Here is a 13463-nt window from a genome sequence, read left to right on the forward strand (position 1 = left end):
TCAAATTTGTCTGTGTGATGAATGAGAGGCCATGTATACAACACTGCATGCTGAGTATTATGGTATCCTATCAAGCTTTGCCAGTCTAATCGTACTATATAAAGTATCATGAATGTTAGTTGAATAAATTAATCTTGCATATATTGATAGGATATAAATAGCATATACTGGGCAACAAGTAATAGTCAGTGCACATTAACCTTGCATCAAAGAGACTAAATGAACGATATGTTCTCGCTCTGAACGAACGAGATAAGAGTGAGTTTTCACTCAGTACCTAAAACAATGAAAGGCACTCTTTGGTGCTTATGGGTCTGGTACCTGCATGCTACAACAGCATTTTCGCACTGTATGTCCACGTTAGAAGAAACGGTTGCTTACTTTCACTCGCTAATCAGTAGTAAAATAGACGTTTTTGCCCATGTGTCGCACAATGGGGGGCCATTGAGCAAGGCATGGCAATTCATTCGGTACGATGATCCACAGTAATTCAGTAATGATTCTCAAACCGGCTAGAAAAATTGAGCCCGGGTGGGCGCAATGCGAGCGATGCGGATCAGGCGAATATAACCCATACTTCGACATCTACGACAACAATTTTCGGTGTGGGCGTGGGGCTGCCACGTCGGGGCGGGGCGTTGAGACTTTGACAGTCAATGCCGGCGATCATCTCGCTTTCTTTTCGACACTTACAAGCACCGATATCGAGATATTTCACGAAGGGCCTGGCCTAGCATATCTCTCTAAGCCAGACTCGGGTGAGTTGGAGGACTATTCGGGAGATGGAGACTGGTTCAAAATACAAGCGCATGTAGCAAACAAGGCTGGGAAATGGGCGTTGCAGGGACAGAAATCGGTAGGATAACTTTCCATTCTGAATTCAAACGCAATGCTAATAAACTTGGAGATGAACTTTACGATTCCGAAGTCGACCCCTCCAGGAAAATATCTCATGAGAGTTGAGCACATCTATCCCTACGACGCGACGTTTAATTCGACACAGTTCTATCTGAGCTGTGCACACATTGATATCAAGGGACCGGGAGGTGGTACACCAAAACCGACGGTGAAGTTTCCGGGTGCATACGACCTATGGGAGCCTGGTATGTACCCCTTCCTTCGCATAATCAGCGTGATGACAGTCTATTTTATATTGATTTGTTATAGCACTATGGGTGCCATATCGCTTCACTTCATTCCCAGTCGCTGCGAAAGATGTTTCTGGTTACGTTCCACCGGGCCCGCCAGTTTGGAACGGATGAATTTTCAAGGAAACCGATCGTTGGTTGACTCTTTGAATGGCAATTCATAACAATACAAATCACTTCTGTGCAATTGAATAGATGCTCTGTGAGATTGAAGCACTGATCGAACAATCTGAATATTGAATAGGGTTCGAAATTGAGGGAGTCAGATTATGACCTATAAATACATGCCCGCTTACGCCCGTTAAGCGATTATCATATCTATAAAGTACGGGGTTCGTGTTCCGGGCTAGACCTGCATCTAGCCAGGCTGAATACGACGGATCACTTCGTGTTCACCCACATAATAGAAGCTTTGATTAGCTACATATTAATGAACTGAGATCGTGGACTTTCAAATGTTGGATGTCAGACCCTAAGTTTGTAAGGAGGGCCTTTCAGATTCGCACTCCCAATTATCAATTTGAAGTATCCGAATTCTGTATTCCTACTCACTATAATGCATCTTCTGGTACAATTATGGGTTGCCGTTTGGGTTACTATGCTTTCGTCCTCCAGACAAACTGTTGGCGCAGCTCCCACTAGTGGATGGATTGATCAGCCCACTCGAGTGTATCATTGTCCCTTCAATGTCCAGGCCAATCTGCTTGAGGACCTCTCAAAGTTGCAGATTATCTATTCTGCAATAGCACCGAACGAAAGTCTTTTCACTTCACACGATGTCATTTGTTTTGTCCGTGTCGCATTCACATACAGGCCATTATACAGTAATGCTGTAGGGGTAGAGAAGATACACTACTCGTACAATGGAGACAAAAACAGTACATCGAGTTTCATCGACACAAAATTAGCATGGGATGGAAATTGGAGCCCCGTATGTTCTATCAATCAGATAACTTGCTTCTAACTTTGTCTAATTGAGTATACCAGACGAAGTACCAAACTGTCAATATTGCCTCGTCAGAATCGACCGCTGCCAATACAAGTGCAGTTACCCTCTCGAATTGCGGCATCGGCGGTTTGCATCAACCACACGAGGGGGCTGAACTTAATGTACAGACGACATTTCGGGCATCACTTCTTGGTCCGTTGAAGAGTAACTTCACTATGGCCTTGAGGCAAGATCTGGAACTTTGGTGGACTGGCGAGTGCGCATTTCGATACGACCATTTTTGTAGATGGTTCGATGTGGAAGGAAACGCTTACGATAAGACTTATTGCAAACAACAAGGGCTATCTTGAAGTAGAACAGAATGAGACAGTTTATTCAGACAGATGCAGAGCTGTAAGCACGGCTTCTGCATGTCTAGATAATTATGAAACATTGTTTACCCGGTTTACGAATAATAACATCAAAGAAGTTACAATGTTATCGAAACATCGAAACATCGAAATGCAGCGACACTCAGACATTAAAACACCCAAATACTAAGTGGTTTGAGGAGTAGGCTGGAAAATTAGACCTTGGTGTTGAGAGACGTCGCATGGCATCGGCGCTGCCCCGGAATTATAGATTGCTGGCGGGATGGAATTTTGTCGCACTCTGAATAGACGAGTGAGGCGAACTTATTGGTGTGACCGGGTTTCTTGATGCAGGTAATGATGGCCAATGAGGTCAAAATGAGAGCCGAGAGAAGCGAGTGACAGTATCATCATCGTCAAAGGGCAGAGCGGGAATCTAGTCGGGCGCGACGCGTTCAACCGCGCGGGGTTTGGAGAGACCGAGTCAAGAGTCGAGAGTATATATTAGTCGTCGCCAAGTTATGAAGGATGTTCGTTCGGCTTCTGGTCAGCACAAAGTCTCTTATGGGTCTGATCCTCTTCGAAATCCTCATTGACGAGCTCGCCCAGCTTGCGCTTTAAGGTGGCGATGAGAGACAGGTTTTCTGCTTCAGACTTAGCTGCCAGATATAAGGCATGCTTGTCCTGAATCTGTTCGTTCTTCTCCTCAATTCGCTTGTCCTTTTCCTCCAGTCTCTTCTCCATTTCCTGAATTCGCCTGTCCTTCTCTTTGATCAGGACTTCCTTCTCCTCCAGAGTGGCTTTCAGAGCGGCCAGCTCAATTCTCAAGTCGTGGTTTTTCACTAACAACTGAGCGTCTAACTCCTCAAGATCCGGAAACCCTAGGCTCGCCTCGAGTGCCTCTACGTCGAGTGGTACAAGCCTAGGGGGAGACGACGACATCTTCTTCGGGGTGGGATTGACAATCTGCAGAAAAAGATCAGCGGCTTCTGCTCGAGTCAAGGGGGGGGGCGGAGCGGAGATGGGATGGGATGTAACAGGTTTGTAGCTGTTTTGATGTGTAGGTGTGTAGAGGGGTAGGTGTAGTTCAATTGATGTATAATCACAGGGGGCAAAGATGAGCCAGCTGCGTGTCTGTCAACTGAAAGTGGGTGAAGAGAGAAAGAAGAAAGGAAGAATATTTTGATGAGCCGTGGGGGCCTTCATGTATGTGTGCGTGTGTGGGGATGGTATCGCCTATCTAAAGAGGAAGTTGCGATGGCTTCACTGATAATACCGGTAGGTGTACCCCGCTTGATCTCCGCACGATGGATGTCGAAATGAAAAAAGGCAGGGCATAGATAGATTGTTTCCAATTCCACCTGAATACTGCGAGTCTCGACCCAAAACCATCAGTAGCTTTCGTGTTGTACGGTTTATCTGAGCATTCATGCACAGCTTGATCTCATCTTGTGGAGGCAGAAATGACGGAAGGATGTAGGAAGAGAGATAGAGAAGATGTGAATTGAACGAATTGACCATAGAAGCAATATTCAATGTAGTCATGTGTAGTAGTGTAATACAAAATCCAGCCTTGTGTATTCCATTCCCAGCCTTATATAGCCTACAGTCTCCCAGTATGCACCGCGCCTCCACCGCAAAGCATTTCCTTATCCCAATCCGGCAGTTTATAGGTTTCATGCAGTCATGTTTTCGATTCTACCACTGAACGCTGCCTTGAAGCGAAGCTGCGTGAATAGTGGTAGATTGGAGAACCACGGCCACATGGTCGACCAGCCAATGAATGGCACTCCACTCGTAGGTATTGTGAATTTCGAAAGCTGAAATGAAGAATGCCCAGATATCACCCCCGCACCAGTGCAGGGATTCATTGCGCCAGACTCCCACAATCACATAGCATCGGTATCAAGTGAGGGATAAGCCGGTTGCGACCGGCCCGAGGAGCATGTCGAAAGGGCAGCCTTCTACGACATGAAAACGCCGCGTCATTCGTTTATTGCTGCCTGGCATGAGGAAAGATAGATCCACGAGGTCACCAGTAGAAAAGAGACGTTTCGGTTCCCATACGATCGATCTTACTGACGCAGTGTCGTAATGCGCTTTCAGACCGAGACGAGTGACAATCTCGAGGGAGATGAAATTGTCTTGAACCCTTTGGGGGAAAAGAACGCAAAAGGTGGCTGGCTCTCCAGTTGCATTAGAAATAATCGTTACATTCTGCTTCTGTTTTCGTAGAGTCGATATCTCAGCTGAGCTAACCTTGCGCATGGTCAGTAACAATCGCCTTGAATGGTATTATCAACTAACAGTATTGCGAGTAACGGGACGATTCACGAGGGATAAATTACGAGGCTCGACATGTACGAAAGGGACTACTCTTGTCCCAGTATCTGGTCTTAGGACTAGACTATCACAGTGGATAATGATGTACTTTCTGGGATGGGTTTAGACGTGTTCTTGCGCCGAGTAGAGGGTTGATCCGCTCACGGGTTGAAATTATTGATCGTGTCTATTATGTGTCCATTGATTTGTAGAGCACTATCGCAGGCTCTGTTCCCAATGACGGCAGACAGCTGCCCAACTCGTTTCGAGCCTACAATCCGGTCGACGGCTGATCCTGCTATTGCTGCTCGGCCATTATCGAAAAAACGAGTGAATAGACTGAGATCGCTTCCGATGATGCTGGTCATGATTCAAAGCGCTGGCATCAAGAAGGCGTAAAGAACGAGTGGGGAAGTCGTGAAGCTGTTAGGCTGGATTGGGCTTCATATGAAGCCTGGCCGACCCGCTCGGCTCATACTCGTGCCGGATGGGCGACGATGCTTGATTTCAGTACCCGTGATTTCGAAAGTAGAAGTACAAGTACATTGTTATTGGCTTGTCCACAAGTACGATAGGATTCGCGATTTGCCGCGTCGCAGCCGGTCAGTCGAGAGGGGCATAGCGTGTGGACAAGGACGAGTAGAATCCCTGACGTGTCTTGTCGCCCTGATGATGGTGATGTGGATGACGATCATGTTCGAGTTCCGGACCTGCCCCACTTCCTTCCTATGCCTTGCAGTAGTACGTAGGGCTCATGCGAACACTCAGATGCCCTGAGCTACATCGCAACTACACGAACCAAATCCCTACTACGAGTACCGCATTAAATTAACTCGCAGGCTCATTCACGCATCATGAACCCAAGATAGGCATCACATCAGTTGGGCGCCCACCTTAGCGCTATCCGGCGCGTTCTAAAGTCGGCTACCTACACAAGGCTACAAGTAACCCGTAATCCAGCAAGACTGTCGTCTTTGTTGCGCGTAATGAGTGATCGCGTAACCTTGGCAAAGAAGCTTGTTGACAGTTATCAACACAAGGCCCTTGAACTTCTGGTGGACTACCTACCTCCAAAATCCAGAAATTCGGACCGCAACCGAGCAGTACATAGGGCAACATGATCCATCTCCCGTAAGATTCGACACCGCGCCTCAGCATCCCATATCCCCACAGGGCCGTTCACGCAATCCCGATTCTTCACCAGTGCACACAACAGCCCGACAGCACTTCCCGGATGCCAGGAACAGCTTTCATACCCCTCTCAACAGCGCAGGCTCGGTCAAGTCTCGCGGATCGAGTCTGGCGGTTGCAGGCACGGACAGAATCTACTTGCTATCATGCGAGGACGATTGCACGGACCAGCCAGTCATATTCAGAAGTTCGCCAGTGAAACACAATCTGATTAAGAATAAAGTGGCATACGGTCGTAGCCTTGGTGCTAAGTCATATGCTGTGGATGAGCTGGTATCAGTGCCTCTCCCGTCTGGCAGTTATAGGCAGGAGAAGGTATTTAGAGCCGTAGATCTGACCTGGCGCCGGCGTGGTGAGTGCAACACAAATATGGATACATTCTACATTGTCCCAGCAGAAACGTTTGATTGTGACGTGATTCTGGCCGCTGACGGGTCCACGGAGCGTCAATTTCCATCAGGTCAGTTTCAATTCGATCTGTCTAACCTGCACCCAATTAGGCTGACGTATAGTCATCATAATTAGAAGTCCAAGAAGCACACTCACCGCAAGCACATTATCAGCGAGGCAGCCTCAGAGAAATAGAAGAACTCGGCTTGACCATTCCTCCCTCTCCTCAACAAAATACAAATATACTGCCTCAAAGAGCATACGATCGTGTTCAGAGTTACCGAGAAGCCCAAAGCATGCAAGCGGTTGCACAGTCCACCCCGATTCCTCATGCCAGCCAAACTGAGCAAGGACAAGTTCACAGAACTGCGCCTGTTGCCGCCCAAGGAACTTCGAGTGGCCATCTCCAAGTACTTGGCTTGTGGGACCAAACATTACTTCAAATGTCATTTGACCCAAATGCCCCAGGAGAAGCCTTCTATCAAGCTTTTCACCGCTGGGCAGTACGGCGGAATCGCAGTGGGGACATAGAGCGACACAGGATAACCCTATGGCTCAAGACGAGCAGAGACACACCTGATGAGACAGCCTACGAGCTTATTCTGAAGGAGGGTGACCTAGAGGATCTCTGGGGGATGGCTGTCGACTGGATACAGGGTAACAAAAACCCAAAGCCTCCGCATCTCTACGCGACCGTTGAGCTTCAAGCAGTGTGAACAGCTTGCTCATCCTAGTCGTTCACCATCCTTTCGAACAAGAATGAGTGGAGCAGGCTCGAGATTCAGCTCTGAGCACACCAGATGACAGCGCCACTGTCAGATTGTCGGGAAGAAACATCCCGCTTGGATATACAACGTGGACTTAAGCAAGATGTTAGTATTGGATTTCCATCAATTCTCACACCAGTCGTAGCTACCTGTCTTGCTACTGTAATGAGACTGGAAGTAACATCTGTTTTCTCTACCCTTTGATTGCCGTAACTTGTTTACACACCACTCAACAAATTTCAAGTAATTCAGTTCTGCGCAACAATTAAACTGTAATGCGTTTGCTAAAAGAAATCTTAGATATCATTAAATGGCGTCCAGGGTCATTCAAAGACGTCGGCGTGACCCTTGAGCTCATTTTGGACCCATCGAAATAGCTTCTCCTGCAATACACCATCTTGCGCCAGTTTAGACCCCTTTTCTACTTTCCCAACGGGGCCATAATATTGCCCAGACTGCGCTGCAGGGCTCACCGCCGCCCATATCTGAGAGATCGCCCCCTTCTCTACTGGCGTTACAAAGAATCCGACGGCGACATTGAGAAAGGGTTTAAGAAATGTGCCTGTAGAGGCGTGGTGAAGATTCGTTGCCACCATGCCGGGGTGAACGGGAATTATGCGGACGGCCTTCTCTCTTGCGGCCAGCGCTTTAGCGTAGTGTATGTCCGCCAGCTTTGACGTTGTGTACCGTGCTGTTGTATGCTTGTCTTTCATAGTCGTCTTCAGCTTGTCAAACTGGTAAGCATCCGATGGCGCCTGTGAATGCGCGGCAGAGCAGAGAATCACAGCCCGGGTCTGAGGGTTGATTCTGACCGTGTCTCGGAGCTTTGGCAAGAGGAGTTGCGTGAAAAGCGCCGTTCCGATAACATTCGTTCCAAACTGAATCTCGTAACCTTCTTTTGTCAAGCCTTCCTTGACCATCATGATGCCGGCATTATTGATGAGAATGTCGAGGCGAGACTCTTTGGCGGAAAACTCGGCAGCTGCTGCTTTGATACTGTCGAATGAAGCAAGATCGAGATTCAGGAACTCGAGTGGGCTGGCGTTTGGAACCTCCCGATCGATTGATTCGATGGCAGCGACGGCTTTATCTTTTGATCGGCAAGCGACATAGATGCGGGCTGCATTGTGTGTGCTCAGCTGTTTTACAGTCTCAAGACCAAGGCCAACGTTTGCTCCTGTCACAATGATGACTTGGCCGCTGAGATCCGAAATATCAGAAGACCGGAACGACATATTGATGTGGACAATAAGAAATGGTAAATGAATGAGTTCGGATAGAAAAAATCAAAAGCTTGCAGAAATGTTCTGCTATATATGCAATTCCAATTGACATACTGAGCAGGCGAATGACTGGCCTTTGTCCAGCCATAACTGAAGCTGTGTTCATTGTCCGTTCCTACGATTGGCAAGCTACATCCTAAAGTGGTATGAATACCATAGAATGGGGCAAGTCTATCTAACCTACTGCGGCAAAGATGCCGGGATGCCTGGATATTTCGATGTGGTGTGGTCTGCTTATCCCCCTGTTAGCTTACAATTAAGCTTAGATCTACTAATTACCATGAACAGCATAGTGCATAGGGCTAGAACTAGGGGATGAAATATTATCTCTTAATACTGTGTAGACAACTTGTTTCCAAAATCCGATAATTCCGTCCATCTATACTTGTCCGTGTTTTTCGTGTGAGCGATAAAGACCGGTTGCCACCAAAGGCCTCACACGCAGTATTCTCCAGTTTAGTCACGTTTCGTGGGAGATTCTTAGTACAACATAGCCTAAACACAAGAGAGCAGTCTTTGCAATCGTCTAGGAGGACCGGACGTGTGTTAATTGAGAATATAATCAAGCGGAAGCGCCCCGCGCTTTGCTCTCCAAGCATTTGTAACTTGCAAAATATCACTACAGCCATCCAGTAAATCCCTCCATCTATCAAAGAACTCTGAACTAAATTCCCACCCATTTTCATCCCAACAATCTCCCCAAATTATCAACACGGCGCTACCGGTAGCTGAGAGGTTGAGGAAATCGCAAACGAGTTCGTGAATCATTTCTTCCTCATCATGCTGACCACCTTGTAGGGCTAAAAGGATGTTGTCCCTGAGCTTTGGAAAGGGGAACAAATCCAGCCAGGGATGGTGCTTAATTGTTTGTTGGAGGGCTGTAGGAGAAAGACTGGTGGGCAGCGCAAGGGTAGGCTCTCGAGAATCGGAATCCAGCCGAAAAAGCGGAGAGTCATCCTCATCGCTCTCCAGACATTCAACGGGGATGTGCAAAATCTGGGCATTTCTGGCCAACACGTTGAAAGCATTCAGTCGGGTCAGGGTGGGAAGATCTTTAGGTATGGGCATGCTGATGATCCAATCGACTGCAGCCTTCTTCAAGAATTCCCGTGCCTGAGCTTGAAGTCCCGGGCACCGCAGTAGGTAGAATATTGACATGTTCTGGACTGATGCATGAGCCTGGTTTGTTCTGTCGTCCGTACTGTAGATAGGGAGAAGTGTAGCACTGGCATCATTTGCCACCGCGTCTGATGCCTGAGTTGATGCCAATGCCTTGATGTGCCTCTTCCGTCCTTGTGATCTGATTAGCATATGATGAAGGGACAAATCGATCCTTATTTCCAATGAACGCACGGTGGACTCTCTGATGCAGGCGATTTTGCCGCCTGCGCCGCTCTTTTGCATCTGTAACCTCGGTCCAATCGTCCGTCTCATCCCAAGCTTCAGGCAGCCTCGGAGGCATTACGGAGTCATAATCAAAAGACGACATTTTTTGCTGTCATGTAGGTATACAATTCTTTCTCAAAAAAGATGACTGAAAGAGTCGAAGTAGAGTCAAATAAAGGTTTCGTGGAAAAGATAGGCCTGGAAACGATTAATTAGCAGATCGCCGGATCCACTTGCTTACCCCCCTGCTAGTGCAGATGTCAACTTTGGGCTACTAAATCAGTAACTAACTAATTAAGATTAGCCATTTGTGCCATTCCATACCACTAGGCTCTGCCGAACAAGCCTCTAGCTCATACGATGTATCAGACACCGGATGTAAGCATTTCCATTCGGGGGACATCCATTTGGGAGACTTATGATGATACGTTATAGGAAGTAACGATTGTACCCTTGCCTTGGGGAATGGATATCAGCGGAAGAGCCTTGCCGTGGGTTTTGAATTCAAGAATGATACAGGTTTTGCGGTCACCCGATTTCTCTCCTCAAAATAGGCATGAACAGATATTGATCACATATGCACTCAGCCATTTCTCAGATTTGGGATCCTTTTTTGGCTTTAGTGATTGGACGTATGATATCAATGCTGAATTATGCACAGGAAAATTGATGTTCCGAATCTACTTGGAAATTTCGGGCGGAGTCATGAACTCATTCAGATCAGGCAGCCGCACGTGACGAGCCCGTCATATAAAGTACCCCTCCTCTCTTTCATCCTCCAAGTTCCACCCACCAACGACGCCCTTTCTCCACGAGCCAGCGATGGAGGAGGATTTGAAGCAGGAATCGTCTCTAGCGATGCACCTAGCCGTCTGTCGTGGAGATACATTTTCACTCCAGACTCTGATCGAAGCTGGGTTTGATGTTAACAGAGATAGTGAATATGGCGCGCCCCTTCACGTAGCCGTCATGGCTGAACAAACGGAAGCTGCCCAGATATTGGTGGGTGCTGGCGCGGACCTCGAGGTTCTATACAACTACGACATGGAAGGGCAGGATGAGCCTTGCAACCCACTTCGCCTGGCCGTACACCTAGGCTGCCGTGACATTGTCCAACTCCTCTGGAAGGCTCTTTCCGCCCGCAGGAACCCCAGAACGTATCGGCCCGGAGGACAGGCAGATCAAGGAGGTTGGGGGCAGAGTTCTCTTCTTGTAATTGCTGCCGATGATGACTATCCCGAAATCACGATGGATCTGCTAAGCTTCTCGGATGAATGGGCTCCGGATGAGAGGGCCAGTGCACTTAACTGTGCAGCCCGGGTATGGTCGGCCGGTTCAGTACGTGCTTTACTCCAGAGTGCACATTTCACTGATGACGAGATGTCTTGCTTTCTGAAATCATGCTGTTCCGGGCGACCAAAGTGCTTCAACCATTTTCCGTACCGCGGCATCTGTACCCACGAGGATTCTGTAAGGCAGGCGCAATGTGTGGAATACCTTCTCGATGCATACCCTGGGGCAGACTGTATCCGGATCCTCCACCGGGCCGCTCAAAACGCATACTGTATCGAAACACTCCGCTTTACGCTTCACCGCGGCGTGGATCCCAACTCGCTTGATGGGGAATTGAAGACGCCGTTACATCGTGCAGTAATCAGGCGCGTCATGTTCAGAGTCAACAAAGATGGAGCATTTTTGCTTCTCGAGAACGGTGCGGATCCAAATATTCCTGACGTCGACGGCATGAGGGCGTTACACCGGGCTGTAGAGCTAGGGGGAGACATTGAGGTCGTGAAAAGGTTACTCGAGGCTGGAGCCGATGCGGAAGCGCTAGACAGTGAATCTGCTACTCCGATGATCACTGCTGCGTACTCTCGGCTTTACAACATCGACGGGTGGAGAGTATTACAGATTCGAATATTGAAACTCTTACTAAGAGCAGGCAACGGTAAAGCTAGTATTGAATGGGAAGATGATCGAGGTAGGAGTGTAAAGAAATGGGCAAAGGAGAACAAAATTCCTGACCAGTGGCTGGAACTTGACGAATAGCAGGAATACCCAATTGATACGAAGAATCTGACTTTCTCTGGGTCGTTCAATATGTGCTCAGGAAATCTGGCTGCACGACCACGGGCGACGCTATGCCACACTGTAGTCATCACGATTAAGTAAGTCTTCAGGTAACTATCAAAGCCATCATAAAACATGACGCCAGAAACGATGAGTATAAATGTGTAATGAAAAGGTGCCAAGGAAATATATGTACGTCATTATCTGCAACTTGTCCTTTCTTATTCAACGAATCGCTCCAGACTTACAGTATTGGAACCCAAATCCGGGCGATGTTTTTCAGCGCACCTGTAGGCTCTCCTTTCGTCGCTTTGTTCGCTCGAGCTATAACTCGATTGATCGATTGCATTGAGGCGTAGAACCATGAGATTCTGTCTCACATCGCCGAACTTCACATATCTAGAAGGGTCGCTTAATAGGAGTAGATCTAATAGCAAAGCTAACCTAGTGAGAAGCTTCAAGAAAACAAGCAGTAACCGATGTGCATCCTAGATATCCAATAGACCTGGGTTGAACCGTCGAATGAGCGAAGAAGCATGGAGATGGTGGGCATCATGCAGCATTGCGTGGAGTATGCTCGAATGTTGTCACGATCTTGGGCTTATAACGGAGTAAGAACTATTATCAATCGATGAAGATACTGGAATGAGAATGCTGTGGCTGCAGGTCATGACACATAAATGTTCAGTTCTCATCGATCGATGCTTGCAGTCCTGATCGTGTTTGCGAGAGTTGGTAACAAACCGACTCTCACAGCTCTCAATACACATACAGATACCCAGTAGAATCAATGATCCCTTTTGAATACCATGCGTTCGAATAGCTTAGATCATTGAGACCCTAGGAGACTTCATAACAAGGGGTGATAGCCCAAGCCTTGAGCCTGCCTCAGTCTGCTTGGTATGTTTAAAGACATGCCTGGCGAAACGCCTTAGAGAGCTTATACCAACTAATACGAAAGGAAATCTTTTCTCCGGCTTGAATAGCATTCACGAATGAAGGGGGAGAAGAAAGGGTGATTGATTTACAAGACCAATATTGATCACGTGTGGTCCAAAAATGAACATACCTACGTCCTCCTGACAAATGCTCCCAAATCGAAACGCAACAAGTCAGGGAAAGCGGAGCGAGGCCATCATTATGTCTTGATAATAGACAAAGGTAATGAGACGGGAGAGAGATGAAAGCTCCTGACCCCAGCGCCAAGTTTCCGCCGTCCGCGTGCCGAGCACGACGAGTCGGGTGGACGGCATCCCACTCCACCTTTCCGCGACAGCACCAGCCACTGACGCGCGAGGGAAAAGGGTGCCTCGGAATTCGGCATTATCTGCCTGGAGAGGCTTCCTACGGATGCCCTGCCAAGAGCAGCTGTCCAGCGGAGTGGGCGGCGGGCCAAGCCTTGACCTGTCTTCGACGTCTCCTGTTCATGGTGATTTTGGAGATGCCAATATAATCGTCGATTCTTCTGCGACCGCCATGGGAATGCCTAGTATGATTTCAGACGGTCAAGAGACACTGGGGAGATTTGGATTCATTGACTTGTAGTATCGTGAGATTCGTGACCGAGGAATTCGAATAGATTCACTGTCGTCACATCATTCAATGTA

At 47.8% G+C, this 13463-nt stretch overlaps 9 protein-coding genes across 9 annotated transcripts; 5 read left to right on the plus strand and 4 right to left on the minus strand.

Moving 5' to 3' along the window:
* The first annotated feature begins 269 nt into the window (after positions 1–269).
* BU24DRAFT_448641 (lytic polysaccharide monooxygenase) lies at positions 270–1558 on the plus strand. The gene is made up of 5 exons (XM_033530905.1): positions 270–349; positions 410–470; positions 517–856; positions 908–1103; positions 1168–1558. Exons 1-5 carry the CDS (start codon positions 286–288, stop codon positions 1260–1262), a joined length of 756 nt encoding a protein of 251 aa, XP_033385164.1. The 5' UTR covers positions 270–285; the 3' UTR covers positions 1263–1558.
* On the plus strand, positions 1437–2463 carry BU24DRAFT_477773 (uncharacterized protein). The gene is made up of 2 exons (XM_033533007.1): positions 1437–2079; positions 2136–2463. Exons 1-2 carry the CDS (start codon positions 1705–1707, stop codon positions 2445–2447), a joined length of 687 nt encoding a protein of 228 aa, XP_033385165.1. The 5' UTR covers positions 1437–1704; the 3' UTR covers positions 2448–2463.
* Positions 2464–2802: 339 nt separating this feature from the next.
* BU24DRAFT_139045 (uncharacterized protein) lies at positions 2803–3550 on the minus strand. Its single transcript, XM_033521107.1, has one exon. The coding sequence runs from the start codon at positions 3387–3389 to the stop codon at positions 2967–2969; it is 423 nt and encodes a 140-aa protein (XP_033385166.1). The 5' UTR covers positions 3390–3550; the 3' UTR covers positions 2803–2966.
* A 372-nt stretch (positions 3551–3922) lies between these two features.
* On the minus strand, positions 3923–5427 carry BU24DRAFT_419891 (uncharacterized protein). The gene is made up of 3 exons (XM_033527328.1): positions 4935–5427; positions 4755–4881; positions 3923–4706 (listed from the first exon to the last, which is right to left on the minus strand). The coding sequence occupies exons 1-3, from the start codon at positions 5135–5137 to the stop codon at positions 4353–4355; spliced, it is 684 nt and encodes a 227-aa protein (XP_033385167.1). The 5' UTR covers positions 5138–5427; the 3' UTR covers positions 3923–4352.
* Positions 4966–5619, plus strand: BU24DRAFT_139077 (uncharacterized protein). The gene has a single exon (XM_033521110.1). It carries the CDS (start codon positions 5217–5219, stop codon positions 5544–5546), a length of 330 nt encoding a protein of 109 aa, XP_033385168.1. The 5' UTR covers positions 4966–5216; the 3' UTR covers positions 5547–5619.
* A 710-nt stretch (positions 5620–6329) lies between these two features.
* BU24DRAFT_459952 (uncharacterized protein) lies at positions 6330–7066 on the plus strand (the record flags this gene model as incomplete). The annotated part of the gene is made up of 2 exons (XM_033531775.1): positions 6330–6420; positions 6486–7066. 2 exons carry the CDS (start codon positions 6330–6332, stop codon positions 7064–7066), a joined length of 672 nt encoding a protein of 223 aa, XP_033385169.1.
* A 284-nt stretch (positions 7067–7350) lies between these two features.
* BU24DRAFT_139073 (NAD(P)-binding protein) lies at positions 7351–8456 on the minus strand. Its single transcript, XM_033521109.1, has one exon. The coding sequence runs from the start codon at positions 8350–8352 to the stop codon at positions 7441–7443; it is 912 nt and encodes a 303-aa protein (XP_033385170.1). The 5' UTR covers positions 8353–8456; the 3' UTR covers positions 7351–7440.
* A 490-nt stretch (positions 8457–8946) lies between these two features.
* On the minus strand, positions 8947–9862 carry BU24DRAFT_459954 (uncharacterized protein; the record flags this gene model as incomplete). The annotated part of the gene is made up of 2 exons (XM_033531776.1): positions 8947–9692; positions 9754–9862. 2 exons carry the CDS (start codon positions 9860–9862, stop codon positions 8947–8949), a joined length of 855 nt encoding a protein of 284 aa, XP_033385171.1.
* Positions 9863–10248: 386 nt separating this feature from the next.
* Positions 10249–11925, plus strand: BU24DRAFT_139070 (ankyrin). Its single transcript, XM_033521108.1, has one exon. The coding sequence runs from the start codon at positions 10609–10611 to the stop codon at positions 11833–11835; it is 1227 nt and encodes a 408-aa protein (XP_033385172.1). The 5' UTR covers positions 10249–10608; the 3' UTR covers positions 11836–11925.
* Positions 11926–13463: the final 1538 nt, after the last annotated feature.

Source organism: Aaosphaeria arxii (genome assembly GCF_010015735.1).
Source record: "Aaosphaeria arxii CBS 175.79 unplaced genomic scaffold BU24scaffold_3, whole genome shotgun sequence".
Lineage (NCBI taxonomy): Eukaryota > Fungi > Ascomycota > Dothideomycetes > Pleosporales > Aaosphaeria > Aaosphaeria arxii.